The sequence below is a fragment of the Sciurus carolinensis genome, chromosome 5 (genome assembly GCF_902686445.1).
Source record: "Sciurus carolinensis chromosome 5, mSciCar1.2, whole genome shotgun sequence".
Lineage (NCBI taxonomy): Eukaryota > Metazoa > Chordata > Mammalia > Rodentia > Sciuridae > Sciurus > Sciurus carolinensis.
In genome coordinates this window covers 140,862,400-140,881,212 of record NC_062217.1, presented here as the reverse complement: position 1 = coordinate 140,881,212, position 18,813 = coordinate 140,862,400, and the positions used below count along the sequence as shown (strand labels likewise).

General features: G+C 51.7%; 2 protein-coding genes across 4 annotated transcripts; both read right to left on the bottom strand.

Moving 5' to 3' along the window:
- Positions 1-1,489: 1,489 nt before the first annotated feature.
- On the bottom strand, positions 1,490-5,797 carry LOC124985230 (cytochrome P450 26A1). Of its 3 annotated transcripts, none has more exons than XM_047553792.1 (7): positions 5,473-5,797; positions 4,434-4,658; positions 3,898-4,188; positions 3,657-3,815; positions 3,016-3,150; positions 2,295-2,447; positions 1,490-2,020 (listed from the first exon to the last, which is right to left on the bottom strand). In XM_047553792.1, the coding sequence occupies exons 1-7, from the start codon at positions 5,533-5,535 to the stop codon at positions 1,679-1,681; spliced, it is 1,368 nt and encodes a 455-aa protein (XP_047409748.1). In that variant the 5' UTR covers positions 5,536-5,797; the 3' UTR covers positions 1,490-1,678. The 3 variants fall into 3 exon arrangements, with proteins under 3 accessions (XP_047409748.1, XP_047409749.1, XP_047409747.1); XM_047553793.1 differs by lacking the exon at positions 5,473-5,797 and adding an exon at positions 5,119-5,253; XM_047553791.1 differs by lacking the exon at positions 5,473-5,797 and adding an exon at positions 4,833-5,046.
- A 3,837-nt stretch (positions 5,798-9,634) lies between these two features.
- On the bottom strand, positions 9,635-17,510 carry LOC124985771 (cytochrome P450 26C1). Its single transcript, XM_047554386.1, has 6 exons — positions 17,307-17,510; positions 16,520-16,744; positions 15,768-16,043; positions 14,146-14,301; positions 11,999-12,316; positions 9,635-10,012 (listed from the first exon to the last, which is right to left on the bottom strand). The coding sequence occupies exons 1-6, from the start codon at positions 17,508-17,510 to the stop codon at positions 9,635-9,637; spliced, it is 1,557 nt and encodes a 518-aa protein (XP_047410342.1).
- Positions 17,511-18,813: the final 1,303 nt, after the last annotated feature.

Genomic DNA, 18,813 nt, shown 5'->3' with positions numbered 1-18,813 from the left:
TATTCTCCAGCAAAATGAAGAGTTGAAGTCTTTTTTTTTTAAGTGACCTTGCATAAATTATCTGAAATAATGATGCCCCTCAGGCTAGTGTGCTTCTAGCTGGAAAGATCTAGGGCAAATGTTATGCAGAAAAGGAGTCATTTTTGCACATTACAAAACATTAAATATTGGCTGAAACTATGTAAGTCTGTCACATTTTTAAAATGGCCTTGTAAGGTTATTATAAAGCATTATAAGTTATTATATAAACACTCTAAAAACCAGAAGATTCCAACAATGAGTGTAATCCAAGTTCCACCTAAATACTAAAGTCAGGTAGAACATGAAATTCTAATTGTGAACAGAACTTTGTTCAAACACCTGTGTAGACCACCTGGTTTCTTCAGCATTGCCAAATTCTAAAATTGTAATGAAAATTTTAAAGTCCAAAACCTACAAGCCATCAGAGGTTCAGTAAGCAGATTGTGCCATTTCAAAATGGAAAATGTGCTTGCATAAGCAAGTCACCAGGCCTAACCTTTCTGGATTGAGAGTCTGGCCTTCAGTTCAGAACATGGCCATGCCAGGGTCAGAAATGTGACAAAACTGCGCTTTCACGGAGGTTAGCCAAGGTTCACAGGGTCATGACTGGGCCATTTTATCAGTCATGTCAGGCTCACACCCTATTGCCTGGGATAGATAAAAACTTTATCTGTCAGTTTGCTAAATCTGCTCCTCCTGCCTCATTTTGAATAAAGAAAACCTGGGTTCAGCTTATCTAAACTAGAGACTTGCCTTTCCCAGCACTGTTTTCAAATGCAACTTCTAAGTAAAGGTGACATGCCAGTGAATTTTGGTCTCATTTTAGTCAAGAACTGTCCATAAGTGGAGTGACTAGTTTTGTCTTATCTACAAACCTTAACTTCAGAGAAATGTTCTGGCTTTATTCAAGCGTATGGATTTATTATGTTTATTAAATGCTAGATACACTGAAGGTGTTATTGTAGAATGATAGCTCTCAGCACGTAAACTTTTCAAAATCATTTTTCTTTGAAGTGAGGTTTCAAAAAAAATAAACTAAAATTGCCCTGGATTCAATCCCAAGCACCACAAAATACAAAAAAGTAAAATTAACTTTGGGCTGGAGATATAGCTCAGCAATATAACACTTACCTAGTGTGCATGAAGCCCTGGTTCAATCCCCAGTCAAAACCACAAATTTAAAAAAATTAATTAATTAAATTAACCTTAATAGATTTTCCAAAGAGGGAATCTAAATTACCTTAAAAGAATTTGCAAAGATACCTTTGAACTAACACACACCTAATACTTATTTTCTAGTAACTGTTGAGAGGAAAAAAAAAAAAAAAGACAGCTAAGGTTTCTTCCTTACAGAAAATAAATATGCACAGATGACAAATAAACCCAGGTAAACATTTAGAAATCTGGTCATGTACACTAAGTACAAACATTAAACCAGTAGACTTTCCATTCCCTTCAGTGCAAGGAAAGTAGTTTCAAATTTTATTTCATTTGGAAATTATACAAATTCATTATTTTAATATTTAAAGACCATGGTACTATAGTAGAGACACATAAATATTATAATATCATTTAGAAATTAAATATAAGTCACAACAGTATATAAAAACTCATATGTACACTTCAAATAAGTCCAAGGTTTGAGGATTCATGCCCATCAGATTTCTCCCTGGAAATGAATGAATCTTGCAGGGAGATTGTCCACAGGATACACGGTGGGACTGGTTTTCATTGTAGGAGGTCCATTTAGAAGCTGCCAGTCACAATGCCTGGCCAGCTCCACTGTAAATATTTTGAGAAGAATTTTTGCAAACTCTTTGCCTACACAGCTCCTAAGGCCTCCTCCAAATGGAATGAAGCTGAACCTAGATGCATCCTCTGGGTGAGGCGGCAGAAAGCGGTCAGGATTAAATTCCTCCTTGTTAGTGAAGATATCTGCCACATCATGAGTATCACAGATACTGTAGATAACATTCCAGCCCTTGGGAATCTGGTATCCCTGCAAAAGATTATGAAGTCCCAAGGACTGACAAACTGGAATTTAACTTTCACCAACAAAAAGCTACCAGGGATCTCCTTGGGGGTGTTATGAGTTAAAAGAAAAGGGGTTGGGAGAGAGATTGGTTCCAGTTACTGAACCATTTGTCCACATGGCACACGACAATGTTATCAAAAGCATAAAGAATTTAAGCCAGTGTTCAAGGAAGCAAGGATAGGTTTAAAACAACAAAAGGAGCAGAGCAGGAGTGAGATGCATAGAACTCTGAACTTACATTTAATTCAAAAGTCTTCAGAGCAACCCGGAACCCTCCTGGAACTGGGGGGTTCAGTCGAAGGGTCTCCTTAATAACACACCCTATATACTTAAGTTGTTCCAGAATTTCCATGTCCAACTTGTTGTCTTGATTGCTCTTGCAAAGTAAACCCTATCAAAACAGTCATACAGAGGTGAACAGTTTTCCTGCACTCCAATAAAATCAGCCCAGAAGACATAAATAGGATTTAGGTGGTGGTTGAACCCAAAGGGCCTCAGGATGGGAGAGTGTAGGGGAAACAGCAGCTAGGGGCGATTTGCCTTCAAGCTCAGCCCAAATCCATCATCTATTTACAATTCTAAGAAAACGGTGATCACCATGAACAAGGGTCAAACTTCCCCTCCCCCAGTCACCACCCTGATCAGTTACATGCACTTATCACACTATTCCACTCATGCCCTTGAACACCCAAATCTAAGAAAATGGAAATTATCTGGAAATCGCCACGTTTCTGCAAAAGGCAAAAGAGGGGCAGGAATGCAAGGTCTAATCCTGCCCAAATAGGATCACAGCTCCATGGTGTCCCCCAAAAGGATCTCCCCCTACAGGCACACCCAGCCCTTGGCCAGGCACTTTCAAAATGCTCAGTGAAATACTCAGCAGACCTAAACAGGCGGGAATTTGGTAAGGGAGCAACTGAATGTCCTAAGCTAATAGAGAACCCCCAGAATCCTCCTACCTTACTCTTTAGCTCTTCTCGAACTTTCTGGAGAACATGTGGATAGAGTCCCAGGTAAGTGATCAGAGATGTAGCTGCACTGGCAGTGGTTTCGTGTCCTCCAAAGAGTAGTTCGGTTGAAGATTGCTTTAGTGCCTAAGAATCGAGTAAGACCGATGTTTTTACAAGTCTCCTGCAGCCTCACGGTGATTACTCAGAATCCAGCTGAGGGTTCTAGAGGGAAGACTATCAGCTAAAAGTTTTGCAGTTAGAAAGTCAAGGGACCAAACATCTTTAAACAAAATGCAAAGTCTTTTAAGTTTAGCTAGAGCAGGAAGAGAGGAAGACCTCACTTTCCCTGGACCTCCCGAGTTAAGGCCTTGATTTTATTAAAAGCGCCCAAGTTTCTTTATTAACATTTGCAAATTCTGACTTTTCCTTTGAAATTTGAAAAGACTAGGGGATGCTCTCAGTTCTGTGGCAGCCTCTTTTACGGCTTTACTGACCTAGTATCAACCCTTCGGGATGCTATTGATGGAGTCTGGGCAGGATGCCCACTCTGAAAAGCTGGGCCCCAGGTGGCGCTTTGGGGGCCCCAAAAACTACGGTTTGAAAGCCTGGGGACCTAATTCCACAGTCCCCCTTTTGAAGCTACCTCTCACCTGCATGTCCAGCCGCTCTCCCCTTTCCCACGAGTGCTCAATCAACAGCTGCAGTGCGTCTTTACAGCCCCTGTCTGCTTCCGCCGCCCGCAGCCGGCAGATCTTGGCTCGAATGTTCTCCTCGATGCGCGCGTGAATGAGGTTCCGCGCCTTCATGCCCTGAGCATAGAGAGTGAGGCGGTGAGCAGACCGACGCCCAGCTCCTGCGCCCCGAACTCCGTAGCCCTCGTGCCGCCCTTACCCGGTACAACCCGCTGAAAGGCACGTCGATGGGTAGCGAGAAGAGATTGCGGGTCATCTCCTCGAAGGCTTCCACTAACTGCTGCTCTGCCTCCCCGCTGCCCGCCCGTGGGGGCTCGCAGCCCAGCAGGATGCGCATGGCGATGCGGAACATGAGGCGCTTCACCTCAGGGTAGACCAGAAGGCCGCGCTCGCCGCAGCTCAGCCATCGTTCCAGACAACTGCTCACTTCCTCAACGATCACTGGCACGTAGCACTGGAGTGCCTCTCGGCTGAAAGCCTGCATAATCACCTGGGCCCCAAGAAGCCAAGATCGTTAATATCCTGTATCCGCTCCATCTCACCTCACTGGATCCCGTACCATAATAACCTCAGTTCCTCCAGGCCCTACATACATCCCGGCTGGGAAAGCTGAACGAGAGCTCCGAGAGGGTCCAAGTCCCACCTCTGCTAGCGCTTGCCTTGCATCTATCTGCCTGAACCTCTCCAACGAACGTAGTCCCCCTCCTTGCCTAGGCGTCGTCACCCCACCCTCACCTTCTTGCGCTGCTTGTGCGAGGAATCATGCAGGTTGGAGAGGCAGCCGGAGCCCAAGATGGTGCGCACAGACGCGGGCCAGTGGACCGACACCAGCCGGTGCTCTCCCAGCAAGATGCGCCGCACGTTGTCCGCGCCCATCACCCGCACCGTGGGCCGCCCAAATAGATGTGTCTTGTAAATGAAGCCGTATTTCTTGCGCTTCATCTGCAGAAACTTCCTCCGCTGTGAGAAGACGGTAGAGACGTGGGCATGAGAGGGCGCCGGGGAGCTTCGCGCCTCCGGCTAGCTCCGCTCCTAGCCGCAGTCTTGTCTCCACCCGAACGCCTACCCTGGCTTCAGCTGATACCTAGAGCTAAGCCAGGCTCCAGGGAAGCGTCCCGCCCCAAGCTCCCTTACCTGCAGCACCATCTGCAATGTTTCCCCAAAGAACGGGAAGCCCATAGTCCCGGGGGGTAAGGGGAGCGCGCAGCTGCGGTCGCGGCTGCTCACGCAGTACAAGTCCCAGAGCTTGATCGCGGCCAGAAAGAGCAGCAGTGGTAGCACAAAGGTGCAGAGCGCACTGGCCAGCAGCGCGGGGAGCCCCATGGCACGCTACGGTCTCCCGCGCCACCTGCCGCCACCAGCGCTCCAAACCCCGCCGCGCGCCCGCTTTATAGGCGGTCCAGGTTACTGCTCACGTTACCTTGGTTAGACACAAATTAGTTCACTCAAAGTTCATCTTTAATTGCGGATTGGGCCCCTGGCTCCTCCCCCCGCGAGGCGCAGCCCAAAATCTTTAACCGTTTGTTCTGCGCCGAAGCAGAGGCGGAGCGGTGGCTGCTACCCTCCTAGCGCGCCTCCTGGGGTGCGGGGCTAGGAGCACCGCCTCCCCCATCCAAGGTGTGCGGAGCGCTCCGGCAGCAGGGAGTGGGGGCGGACCCGGGTTCCCCGGAGCGAGATTCCCATTCCTGCGCTTTCCGGAGGCCCCTGAAATCCCTCCCGCCCGGTCCAACACGTCTCCCCAGCCCAAAGCCGCCTTCACTGGCTTTCCATTTACCGGCACCGCGAGGGTTCCTTTCCACCTGCTCGAGAAGCAAAGGGAAGCGTGTTCAGGAATCATCAGTGAACTCGTTCCACAGGTGGGATAACTGAGGTCCAGAAAGCAGACTTCCCGACTCTTCCGAGAAGTCCAAGAAGAGCCCAGGACCAGTACCCAAGAGAGAACCACGGGCAGTCAAGTACGACCTGCGGGTCATGGATCTTAGCTCCCCAGTCTCACAAAGTCTTGGAAAGTACTCATGAAGTCTTGGAAGTTCATATTGAAGGGTACAAGTAAGCCTCCAGGTCCCTCAGGACTCTGGGTGCAAATCTGCACAAGCCTGATCCCCTGCTTTGACTCCCCAGAGGCTGATCGCAGGAGCAATTCATCCACCGCTCCACAATCAACGCCAGGCTGTGTGATCCGGCCATGCCGCGGTTCCCAGTCACCCTGGGGCTTGCAGTCCCAGTACCAGCTGGGCGGTGGGAAAGAAGGTCCTTGGTCCTGACAGGGTAAGGAGACCCAGACCAAGCAAGGGACAGCCCAGGAATCCTGGCTCCAAGTTATGGCTCCATCTCTATTTGCCTGACCTTGGGCAAGTCATTACACATCCCTGTGCCTGTTTCCTCCTCCTTAGGATGGAGGTGATCATTCCCAATCTGTCTACAACTCAGGGCAGCTGCGAGTTCCCAAACCGGGCTTCTGGATGCAAAAACTCTTCCTAGCTTCAGGCACGCTGGACTTCATTACCAGGCTGGCCTGGATGTCCGGCGCTAGGAGCTCCGTTCCCTCACCTCCCACCCAGGGTAAAGCCACTGTCCTCACTCCAGCGAGAGGGCATTTCGACACTAAACCCAGGTGTCTGCCGGTCGCTAATGGGAAGGTTGAGGGAATGCTTACCGGGAAGCGGGTCCTGTGGCTCTGCCCAACTCCAATAAGCTGCTTCTGCAGCCAGTACCTGGGCTCCGGCACTACCGGATGCGCTAGGGCGTTCACTGTTTCCCACCTGGCAGGGTCACAACGCTTTGGACCAGTCAGAACCATACGCTGCCTTGGTTTCCGCGCTGAACGTGCCAGCGGCCCAGAAAATGAAACAGAGTGACGTGCGTTTGTTTAGAAACACTGGCTCTCGCAGAAGCACGCTCGTACGCCTTGGAAAGCGTCCCTTGGAGATGGAAAACCTTAATCCCGAGAGCTTAAATACGTGGCGCTAGTGGGGACCCGCGGTGGTCCCCAAACTCGAAGGGGTCAGAAATATATGCGGAGGTCGTAGCGACCCCCACAGCCCAGTAACGCTCCAAGCCAGGGTCGCCCCAGGGCGTGTTTCGAGGAGTCAGCGTTTCGGAGTCTCTGGGGAGGCGGTCTCTCTCACTGTCATTTCTCCTAGTCAACTTCTGGGCACCGGCAGGAACCGGGGAGAATGGCGCTAGAGGTAGTTCTCAGAAATCCCCAACCCTCCCCTTTCTGTAGAGCGCCTCCGGCTGGTGTGCAAAACTGACGATCGGGAGCGGGAGCGTGACCTGGGGCCCATTCCCAATCCTCGGGCCTGACCCGCCTGTGACCCCTGCAGGCCGGACCGTGACATCCGAGTGAACTCTGCGGGGCCACCTCGCCAAGTTCAGCTCGCGCCGGGTCACAGGATGAGCGAGGCCTGAGCGCTGGGAGTTGCCACAGAGAGACCAAGGGGGCGGGGGGAGGGGAAAAAAAGTAAACTATATGCTCATCGAGACCCGCGGGAGCATCTGCCAAGAAAAAAATTAAACGTGAGAGTGAAAGACCATTAAAGAACATCTTGAAGGAGGAGAGGGGATCAATAAATTACCAGCCCCAAAAGAACTTTGATCTAGGAACCTCGCCAAGCTTCTTTGAGTGGTGGTGGGCGGGGAGGGGGTGGTTGGCTGACTGGAAAACAAAATATTTACAAAACAGCCATTGCTGAGAGGTGGAGATGAGGAATCTTTTTTTGTTTTGATTTGTTTCTTTACTGAAGGGAAAGGATCAGGACCCAGAGGTAGACAGACCAGTCAGATGAACTAGGACAGCTGAAGCACCCCTCCACTTTTCTTCCTTCAGTCCCTTCTTTATCTATCCTGAACATTTTTATTCTCAGGGTTCCATACCTGTTGTTCCCTCTGCCACTCTCCAGTTCCTTCCAAAACTGAACATCACCTTCTCAGAGAAGCTTTCCCAGGCCACCACTCTATTAGAGAGTTGCTTTATTTTCTTTACAGGGCTTATTGCCACTGGACAGATTTTTGTTCTTATGGGGTTTTTTATTTTGTTTTGTTTTGCTAAGTTTGTCTGCCTCCTTCCACAATATCAAGTACAGGAGGGTAAAATTCACATCTGCTTATTCCCAGAGAATGTAGAGCTACTAAAATAGGGACCACGTATTCCTTAAAATTACTAACATGATGTAGCAATGGGAAATATGGAGCCACTCCTATGGTTTATTTAGTCCAAACCCAAAGGCAGGTAAACCGAGTTTCTGGGAACTGTTAGACTATCCTGGTTTCTCAGAGGCTACTTCTCGTATTTCTCTTCTCTCCCTAAATCAGAATCAGTCCTGGGCTGGGGTCATGGCTCACTGGTAGAGTGCTTACCTAGTATATGTGAGGCACTGGGTTCAATTCTCAATACCGCATATAAGTAAATTTTTTTAAAAAGGTTCATAGACAACTTAAAAAAAATCAATCCTGAAGCCAGGGTCCTTTGGCCTCCTCACCCAGACACATGCTTCTCAGACCCAGATGTCCTCAGCATTTCCAAGAGCACCCTAAGGGCAGACCTACATCCTGCCACCTTTGCTACCTCTGGCGCCTGCTGAGCTCAGGGTCTGGCGCCCGACCTGTGACCAGCCATGGGTGATGAATTACGCTGTATGGGGGTTATGGCAGTGTCAGCCCCACTTGGAAGAGCCGGCTGTGCTTTGGAGCTGCCAACCCTGCACGCCCCTGCTGAGTTCCCCCTTCCCTTCAGGCCCTAGGATCCACCTTAAGCATAAGGTCAGGAGGGCACTGGCTTCCTTCTGGTTCACTAAGGGGTCAGCTCTGGCCGGAGCAGCAACTTCTCCAGCTCACCAGTCATGTTCAGCTGCCCAGGCCTGTGGGAAGATGGGTAGCAGGTTGAAGTGGGCTAGGAAACTATGAAAAGCCCAAAGAGCTGAGTCCGGTGAAGCAGTGGAGTTAAGTGATGGGGTGGAGGACGTACTGGTGGGGGAGTCCAGGAACCCATTGCTGGCTCCTTGGGGAGTCTTTGGTTCTTTCCTCCTCAGTCCATCCTCTGTAACAGAGAGGATACTGAAGTGGTAAACCGGGAGATTTCTGCAGCTGGCTATGGGGAGATAATTCAAAGCCCTGTTTCCAGAACTATGCTCAGAAAGGAAGTCCGTTCAGGGTAGGACTGGGGCAGCCTACCTTCTGAATATGCTCTGGGGTGGGTCCTTCAGGTAGGTCCTTCATGTGCCTCCCCCACCCTCCACCTGGTGCCTTCCCTCCAGGGAGCAGCTGCCCAGTTAAGCCCTAGCCTCCTTGCTCAACCGCTGGCAGGAAATTTTATTTCTTGGCCTTCCTGTTTTGAGTACAAATATCCCAAACCTCTCTGATTATATCTCAGCCTCACATGAAGGGATTATGTCTCAATCTCCCGTGAACCATCCTCAGAGACATTTCGGTGTTCCTCTTCTACCCTGGAAAGATTAAATGCGTTCTTGAAGTAGGAATTTTTCTTTTAATAAGTCTACAGCAGAATCCGGTGATGCTGAACTGTTCAGAGACCTGTAAGCGCCCGCAGTTCTGAGTTTCAGCCGAGACTAGATGGGCAGAAAGACCAAGGCACATGAAACGGGAGGCCAGCTACCTAATGACTTTCCATTGGGCTCCCTTTTGGTGTGTTTTCTTAAGGCCCCAAATCAAGTCAGGAACAGCCCCCAGCGATTCGACTTCCTCGCAAATATTGTTCCCACCACGTGAGCCTGGTCTCTGGCACTGTCCACTGTGCAAACCCCGCTGCAGGTCCACGATCCACGTACCCTCCAAGGGCACTTTGACGCGATGACTGTGACTTGAGCACTTACTCCCTAGAGCCCAGCACGGAGCCACTTTCGGTGAACGTTTGTTGAACTAGTGACCGGGTGAATGCGCGCGGGATGTACGGCAAGCCACGTCTCGCACACCGCTGCTCAGAGGTGTAGTTCATTCGCTGAGGCCGGAGACGTGAGCGGATGAAAGAAGAGCCGAAGCCCGTCCACCGGGTGCACGATGGGCACGGTCTGCATGGCCGGAAAAGCGGGCGTGGCCAGTTCCCAGCGAGCGGTGCGCACCAGCTCCACAGCGAGTAGCTGGAGCACCGCTTGTGCCAGCTCCTGGCCGAGGCAGCTGCGCGCACCGCCGCCGAAAGGGATGTAATGAAACCGGCCCGAGGTGCCGGGAGCATCTTCAAGCGCTGAGCTAAAGCGCTCGGGGTCGAAGCCTTCCGGCGGGCTGCGATATACAGCTGCGGTCTCGTGCGTGTCCCGGATGCTATACATCACGCTCCAGCCTTTGGGGATCTGGTAGCCCTGTGAGGAGGCGAGGCGAACGGCCTGACCATAAAACACCTGGAAACAGGGCCGAAAAGACCCTCCACCCCCGATGCACCATACAGGCTTGTGAAAACCAGCAGGAGGGATGATTAACCTGGAAACCAGAATGATCTGCCTTCCAACCTTAACTCTTTCACTGGTGAGCTGTATGACCTTGGGCTAGATATTCAATCTGAGCCTCAGTTCCTTACTTGATAAAATGAGAACAGAAATGCCCATTTCGTTCTGAGAATTCAAAAAAGGTTCTGGCACATACTAGTGTTCAATAAATATATGTGTTAGTATACGTAAATCTATCATTTACATACCCTTGTTTTTGTCTTTCTTTTTTCTTCTGACATTAGATCAGGAGACTTATATTTTAGTTCTGAACCTACCAGCTGCCTGAACCCCCAATTCAAAGAGCAGGGATCCCCATTCTTGTAGGTCTGTTTATTTATAAACCTCTTCATTTAACTGAAAACTTCCTGCCCTACCCACTCATTGGCTGGACAATACATTCAGATCTGGTAGCCACACATGAGATATTGAAGACAGCCTTCCTGTTATTTTTGCCCACCTCTAGCTCTGTCAGTTGTTTTGCTTTTTGGTGTATTTTCCAATCCCTTGATCATTCTGCGGCCCTCAATTCAAGAGCTTGCAGCTTTCTGAAGCCTGTTTTGTGCCCACTCCGCTTTCAGAGTCATTACTACTCAGAGATTCTCACCAGGGTGATAAGTCATCTTGGAGTCACCAAGATTCATCTTTGGAATTGCTGGCTCTTCTCTCTAGTTCTTAGTTTCCCCATCTGTACACTGAAGGATGGTTAAGACCCTTCCTTGACCTCTTCTCACCCTGTGGGGACCCTCCCTGATCTTCTGCTCCTCTCCCTGTTCCCCTAAGGTCTTCTAGGGCATGCCAGCATCTGCAGAGTAAAATGTGATTTCCAAGATTCAGCATCCAAGACACTTCTAAACACCCACCTTCATCTGGGCTGTTTCTTCTCTGTGGTGCACTCTCATCCTACCCCTTCACGGCTCCAGTTCAAATGCCAGATCCCAAAATGTTTTGGTTTCACCCAGCACTAGATATCACTTTTCTTTCTCCACCACTGTGATGAAGCTATCAGTGCTGGTCCCCTCACTGTCCCCATCATACTTGTCTGGGGCAGAATCCTCGTCTTTTCAATGTCCTCCCCCTGCACTCTAGTAGCAATGTGTTGTGGATGTTCACTGTGGAGGGCAGTGCCCACTCTGTTTGGAGTTGCCCAGCCATTGAGGGTGGTGCTCTGGAAGTTGCCTTTTAAGTCAACAGTCCTCAGTTTGGCAGCTGGAATGGCCCAATCCCCAATGCTGCCACTTGGCTACACAACCCTGGCCCCATTTGGAGAATCAGAGTTGGAAAGGACCAAGACAGTTTCCTTCCAGCAAGTAAACTAAGACCCAAAGTAAAGAGAGAAATGCCCACTGTTACTCAAAGAGTCATCAGGTCAAGACCTTAACCTTGCCCACAGCCCACGGCAGCCTGCAGGTCATTAAGAGATTCTACCCTGTAGAATTGCTGCACTTCACTGACTTCCAACCTTACCTGACCCCTGGTCAGGTAACAGTGATGGATTCTTTGATCTTGTGAGGGAGCCAGAGTCTGCTTCCCACACACACTCGCTGAATGGGAGGGCAATGGTGTGCAGAGGAAAGTATATATTAATTCTAAAACTCGGTTATAATTGAGTTGACCTACCCCGACCGCTGGACAAAAGCTTAAGTATAGGAAATTCCTAACCTTTTCGGATTTACCAGGTTTGCCTTCCTCTACCGGGGACCCAGTTAAGTGGAACAAGGCTCATCCCATTTTACAGACAGTAAAGCCGAGGTCTTGAGAGGGGAATAGGAGGCCTGTGGCCCTGATCCCCAGCCTTCCTTCCACCCGCTCACTGCAGCCTGTGGCAGGAGGCTGGCGGCATGGTGGGCATGGCGCACTTACGTCGAGCTCGAAGGTGCGCAGTGCTGTGCGGTAGCCCCCAGACACCGGCGGCAGGAGGCGCAGCACCTCCTTGACTACGCAGTCTACGAAGTGCAGACGGCCCAGCACTGCGAGACTAAGGTCAGGCTCGCAGCCACAGTCTGGCCGCAGCCCAGAGGCCCCGGACGTGCAGCTGCACGCGCGCTCCAGCCCTTGGGCCGCCAACTCCTGCTGGATCTTGGCGATGGCCACCGGATTCTGCAGTAGCAACAGAACGAGGGACGTGCTGGCACTGGCCGTAGTGAAGAAGGCGGCGAAGAGGAGCTCCACAGCGGACTCCTGCAAGACAGCCCGGCGTCTCTGGTTCACCGACATGGCCCCACAGTGGAGGAGCTGAAAGCCCAAACTATTGCGCTAAGGCTGGCAACCTGGGATGTGCTACCGTGATGACTGTGCGTTGTTCGAGGATCCTGAAATCGATTAAATCCAAGTCTGCCACTTGGGAAAGTCGTATAGAGCACTAGGCAAACCAGGATCTATCTACTTGTCTTGTTGAAAGAATTCCCAGAGGTAATGTTGGAAACTTATTCAGTGCATTATCCTTAGTGCTTTATTAACCTGTTGGATTCTCACCTTAACCCTGTGAGCACAATTACTGCTCTCCTTTTACAGGATTGGAAACTGGGGGCCGAGAGGTGTTCAAGGTCCCTACAACTAGGAGTTCCAGCAGTGAGGCTTGGGAGTCTAAGAGTTCTTGTCTTCTTACTGGTGCTGTCCCCACTCGGGCTGGGCCTTCCAACAATGACTGCAGTGAAACAAGTCACCTGCAGCAGCCTCCCACCAAAGCCAGCATGGACCCTGCATCTTCTTATCAGATTGGTCCCAGTGTGTCACTAGATCTCTTCTTGGTCTGCTCTGCCCAAGAAGGGATGTCCTTCAGGTTTCAAGCCTCATTGCCTTCCTCCAGCCCTGTCCAGTGTCTTCCTTCCAGGCAGCACCAATGTTGTATTTATAGGGTGAATGCACACCCTCCCTTCCTGCACCTGGGGAATGAGAGGCTGTTTTGCTCACCCCTGCATCTTCCATTTCAGCACAGAGCCTGGCAGTGATTAGGTACATAATATTTGTGGCATGAATATTGACCTGGTTGAAGGCTAACTGCTGGTCCTGTCTTGGGCAAGATGGAAAACTGGGATGGAGACCCCAGGGCCCCAACATCCTCCCTGGCCAGTCTGGTCTCCCTTTGATGCCCAGGCCAGAACTGAAGTCCTGGCCAGCGGGTACCTTCCTGAGGGTGTTGTCACCCCTTTCCAGTCCTGTCAAGGCACAGGGATCATCTACTTCATTCCACGCCACTTCTCTTCACTGTCCAGAATTGTTCTTATCCACTGGTCACCCCCAGGACCCATGAAACTGATAGATCATTCTTTTATAAACCCTTTTGATGCCTCTGGACCTCAACCATCCAGGAGTCAGGATGGAGATTATTAGTTCCATTGTCAAAGAAGAAACTAAAACTGAGCCCCACATTCAGTGACTGGCTGGTAGAAAGCAAGAAATGAGTCAGAGAAAGGATGGGAATTGCTTATGTAAGATTTAGGTCCTTCCATTTCTAACTCTCTCCTAACCCCCATACTGCACTCCTTTCAGAATTCTCAAGTAGGTCCTGGGTCATTCCAAGCTTCCTCCTTTCCTCCACTGCACCTAAATGTGCAGTGTAGAGGTTCTAATTCTCCAGGAGATCCTGTAGAAGCAAAACAGGCAGTTAAAGGTGCCAGGTGCCAAAATAGTTCATAAAATGAGAATGTTGATTTGGGGAAGAAGATAGGAGTTTTGAGGATGTGTAGTTTGATCCTGAGCCCCTTAGAGTTTGTAGAAAAAGAGTGAAGGGGACTTCATAGGCAAGGGACAGCAGAGGTGATGACAAGGGGTGAGAGAAGGGCAAGTGAAGGGGTTAGGTCCAGAACTGTTTGGAAGCAGAACTTACAAGGATGGGCTTAAGATTCATCCTTTCATTGCTCCTGCAGCTAGTGGGCATGGCTGAGTCAAGGCAGGAGTCTAGTCTCCTCTTTCCTTTCACCCTGATAGGTGCCTGTGCCCCAAAATGGTGCTGGTGTGTGTACAGATTTGGGAACAAAAAGATGAAGGAAAAGCCTCCTGTCACCTACCTTTAGCTCCTGCACTGACAGCTCGTGACCCAGCTCCCTAGCACTGTGAATGATCAGGTTGAGGGCATCTCCTGGCTCTGCCACTGTATCCTCATGAAGCTTCTCAGCAATGGCCTCCTCCAGGTGCTGATGCAACTGGTCCCTGGCACGGATGCCCTGATCCACAGGGAGAGAAGGCAGGTCGGGCAGGAAGCCTCAGGAGCCAGACTTAGCTGCCTGTCCCTAAAACTTCTCCAGACTTCAGCTTTGCCTAAATCCTGGTGTTGGGTCTCTCAGTTTAGCTCCATGCCTGGCATATAGTAGAGTTCAATAAATGACCAGAAATCTGTCCAGTGTCTACAAACATCATTCTGTCTTGATTATCACAAGTCTCTCTCAGCAAGGCAGACCATTACTGTCATCCTGAAGGCAGTATAACAAGGCTCAGAGGGGTCAAGGGTAACACAGCACAGCCAGGGTGCAATCATCCCATTGCCCTTTCCTTCACTAGGCTCAGGCTGGAGCAGTGGGCACCAGTGCTGAAAAGAAGGGGCACCCAGGAAAGCTCTTATAGGGGACACTATCATATGTTCTAAGCATTAGCCTTTGTAAGTGGCTGGGTAAGAGGGCTGGGATGTCCCTTTGGAGATTCAGGGAGCAAGCACAACTAAAACATAACCCCCGGGGCTGGTACAGACCTTGCCTAGCCCTGGATCCAATCCCCAGGACCACCAAAACAAACAAACAAACAAAAAATAAAAATCCCCCTGGGTAAGCGTTGAAATTGAGCACTTTTTGGCCAGAAGTATCGGTTCAAATCCTCTGTATAGCTGTATTAGCTGTGTGATCTTGGTTAAGTCATTTAACCTCACTGAGCCTGTTTCTTCAATAAAATAATAATGCTTAGCAGTCTGCAAGGATTAAATAAGAAAATGAAAATGTATCCAAGGTGATCAGCGCACGTGACTATCATCTATCTATCTATCTATCTATCTATCTATCTATCTATGTCATTTTTATTCAGGTGACGGAAAACCAGGGAATCTGCAGGCTGAAAAGTACCACGCAGGGCCGCGGGGGGGGGGGGGGGGGGGGGGAAGGCCAAACGGGGCTTCCTCAGTGCTCTCTGAGCCCCGCCTGTCACTCTGATCTGGAAATTAGCGGGTCCAGGGCAGAGGTCTGGGGGCTAGCACCCACCCACCTTCTACCAGGGCTGGCACTGGATTGGGCCTGGGGTGTGCCTGCTGCCCTCCGGTTCCCATCCATTCCGCAGCCATCCAGGCTTCCGAAGAGGCAATGGGGGCCCAGGCAGAAGCCGCGGCTTTGCGGACGGGACGGACTGATTGGCTGGACACCCGCCACTAAGACCCAAACTGAGGAAGCCAGCGGTTGCATTGGCTGGAGCCCAACGCGTCAGGCACGACCCTGAGAGGGTGTGTGGTCCGCCCCAAAGCCCACATCCAGTCAGAACAGAAGCAGCCCTGGAGCCCACCACCACGGTAAGCCGCCTCCCCACGCCGGGCGGCACCTTAGCATCCAGCAGATGTAACGCCCGGGTGCGCAAAGGACACCCGGTCTCAGTCTGGGATACCACCCGCGTCGTGGAACCCCAAGAGGAAGGTCTCGGGCCGGGACTCCGGTACCTTGCGCAGACCGCTGAAAGGCACGTCCAAGGGCAGTGAGAAGAGGTTTTCCACCAGCTGCTCAAAGGTCCGGGCCAGCTCAGCGCACCGCACCTCGTCCAGCCGCAGACCCAGTAGGATGCGCGCGGCCATGCGGAAGGTGAGCGCCTTGGCAGCCTCGTACACAGCTACGGGTCCGCGGGCGGAGCACCAGGAGCGCACCTCACGCCGCAGCGCCTCCTGCAGGCGCGGCACATAGTGCTCCAGCGCTGTGCGGCTGAACACACGTGCCAGCACCTGTGGTGAGCGCGCGGGGTCAGCCGTGGCGGGAGAGGGGACCTATTCCGCTCCGCAATTCCCTAGTAGCCAGAAGGCCAAGGCCGATCCCGTCCTCCTTCTCTTCTAAGCACCCCAAGCCTAAACTTGCTGGATTTTGCTCTTGTCACTCCCTCTAGTTCTGCTGCTATATATAGAGTCCCTCCCATACATCCCTGTTCCAGAAGCCATCTCTTCCACGAAGTCTTCCCTGAACCCTCTCTAGGTTTGAGTCTCCAGCCTTTCTGGTTTCACAGTCGCAGAAGATCAGAAATGATCTTCTAGGCTAGACGTGGCTTTATAATTCAAAACTGGAGAATGTAAGGGACTAGCCCAAGGCCACCTGCTCTTAACCAGGGATCTCAGTCGGATTCTCGTGTACCTTTATACCTGGCCCCTACCAGGCCCACAGCAGGCGCCCAAGGACCTCAGTTCTGATGTTGGTGGTTTCCGCTCACCTTGCGCCGAAGCCGGTGCGGCTCACCAACCGCGCCAAGAAGTGTGTGCGAGCCTAGCAGGATGTGCGCGCTCTGCGGCCATTGACTGCGCACCAGGCGGTGCTCGCCCAGCAGGATGGCGCGCACGTTCTCCGCACCGCTCACGCGAATCACTGGCCTGCCCAGCAGGTGGGTCTTGAACACTGTCCCGTAGCGCTCCCGGCGGGAACTGTGGAAACTTGAGCCCTGTGAGCGAGGGGAGCTTGGAGGGCTAGGGTCTCCAGGCCGGGTTGAGGCCTCTGGCCAGGCAGGGGACCTGGCCTGGGTCTCCCAATTGATAACAACTCCCTGCCCCAGGCTGGAGCATTGTATTTAACAAAACAGGGTTCCAAATAGGCCCCGCAGGTACCTGATGGGAATATGGATGCTCCTGTTTCCACTAGTAGGTAAGGAAATAGAGGCTCAGAATGGGGACGTGAGCACCAAGCCTCATGGCTGAAATGAGCCCCTGACTCCTGATTCCATACTTGCAGGACAAAGGGTCACTCGCTCCTGAAGCCCCTTCTTAAGTCCCCTTAAGTTTACCCCAACATTGTTTAAGTTGCTCTGGGGAGAACTCCAGTAAGTTGAGGTCCTTCGAGGAAGCAGAATAGCTAGGCAAAGGAGAGGGTTGTGAGCTCTCCCCGGAGTCCTGGACGAAGGGAAGGTGCTAAAAACTCTGGGAGCGTTGACAACGAGGAGGGTCTAATGGAAGCCGCGGAAAGGGGGGCTGGGAACATGAGGTTGCAGGGAACGATAAATTGCTCACCTGAACCAACCAATGCAGTGTTTCGCCGAAGAAAGGCCAGCCCATAGAGCCCTTGGGCAGGGGCAGGGCAGAGGTCCGGTCCCGGCTCAACTTCCAGCGGAGGGTCCAGAGGTGCTGGGTCAGGCATATCAGCAGGCCGGCGCACAAGAGAGCGGTGCTGGCCGCCCCAAGCACCGACAGGCAGCTCAACCCCCAGGGAAACATGACAAGCCTGCCGGGACTAGGCCGCTCTGAGAGCAGGGGCACAAGAATTGGGGACGCGAGCAGAGCGCACAGCTCACCTGTTGGTTCCGAAAGGGCCCGGGGTTAAGGGGCCAAGACCGAGATGAATAAACCTCAGGCTCTAAAAACAGATGGCAGTGAAAAGCCGCAGTGACCGTGCGCCCTTAGGGAACAAGTCTTCCTCAAGGCTGGCGCTTAAGACATTTTCCCAGCTTCCAGTCCAAAACCCCAATCCCTCTTGGGGGTGCAAGCTGCTTTGGGAATGCTCTCTCCAGGCACGCGCGGGACACTCCCACCTCCTCCCCAATCAACACTCCTAGAAATGGAAGCAATCAGGGAGGGCAAAGTAACTCACCGGTGATGCCAACCAGGGCTGCGGACCCCGGCCCCAACTCCTTCCTCCACTAGTTTAACCCTTCTCTGCCTATCCTGAACACAGTTATATACATAATGGCTCCCTCCCTACTCACTGATCCCGCTTCATACAACGTGACGTGCCTATGCATATTTAAAGCGCCCCATGCAGAGAGTAACGATTGGAGGCGGTGGGCAGGAGCGCAATCACCGAAGGGATCCTAGAAGGGAGTGGCAGCTAGGCAGGGGGCCGCGCCCCAAGCGCACCCTCGGGCGGGGCTTGCGGTTTCGCGCCAGAACTTCCCGACTCTTTGCAGGAACTTGGGGAGAAGGCAAAGCCCGCGCGCTGCTCAGACACAGGCTTTCGCCCCCGCAGCGCTCTTGGTCTACCCCCTGACCCCTGGCTGTCTCTAGGATCCCCACCCTCGAGCACCAGATATCCCCTTTACTAGCACTCCACGGTTAAAGGACTGGGCTTGCTCCCCTTTGCTCCATCTTTTCAGGGAAACTGTGGCGTCGATGCCGGAGTTGGCATTCCCCAGAGCCCAGAAGGACTAGCTAGGGCCCCGATTCTCCGACCTCGAACCGCTCCCGGTTCTCTGATCCGCCACTTCAGGATCCTTGAAGAGACTGTAGTTTCACCGCGGCCAAGATTCACAAAGACATTCAAAGCCTGCGAAACACATCTTGCGCTTTGTGTTTGAAGGACCGAATTCTCTCCTTTTCCTTCCCTCCCTCTCCTAAGTCTGACCAACGATCCCGTCAATCTACGTGGTTGTATCTGGGGTTTTGTGTCCCATCCGAGGGCTCCAAACGGACTCACACGTCCTTGTCCCTACATTGCAACCTGGGGCATGGCGTGGCATGACGGGTTTGTGGGTGGGGAGGAGCGCAGGGTCGGTGCTTCGATTATTGGGAAGAGAAAAGAGTA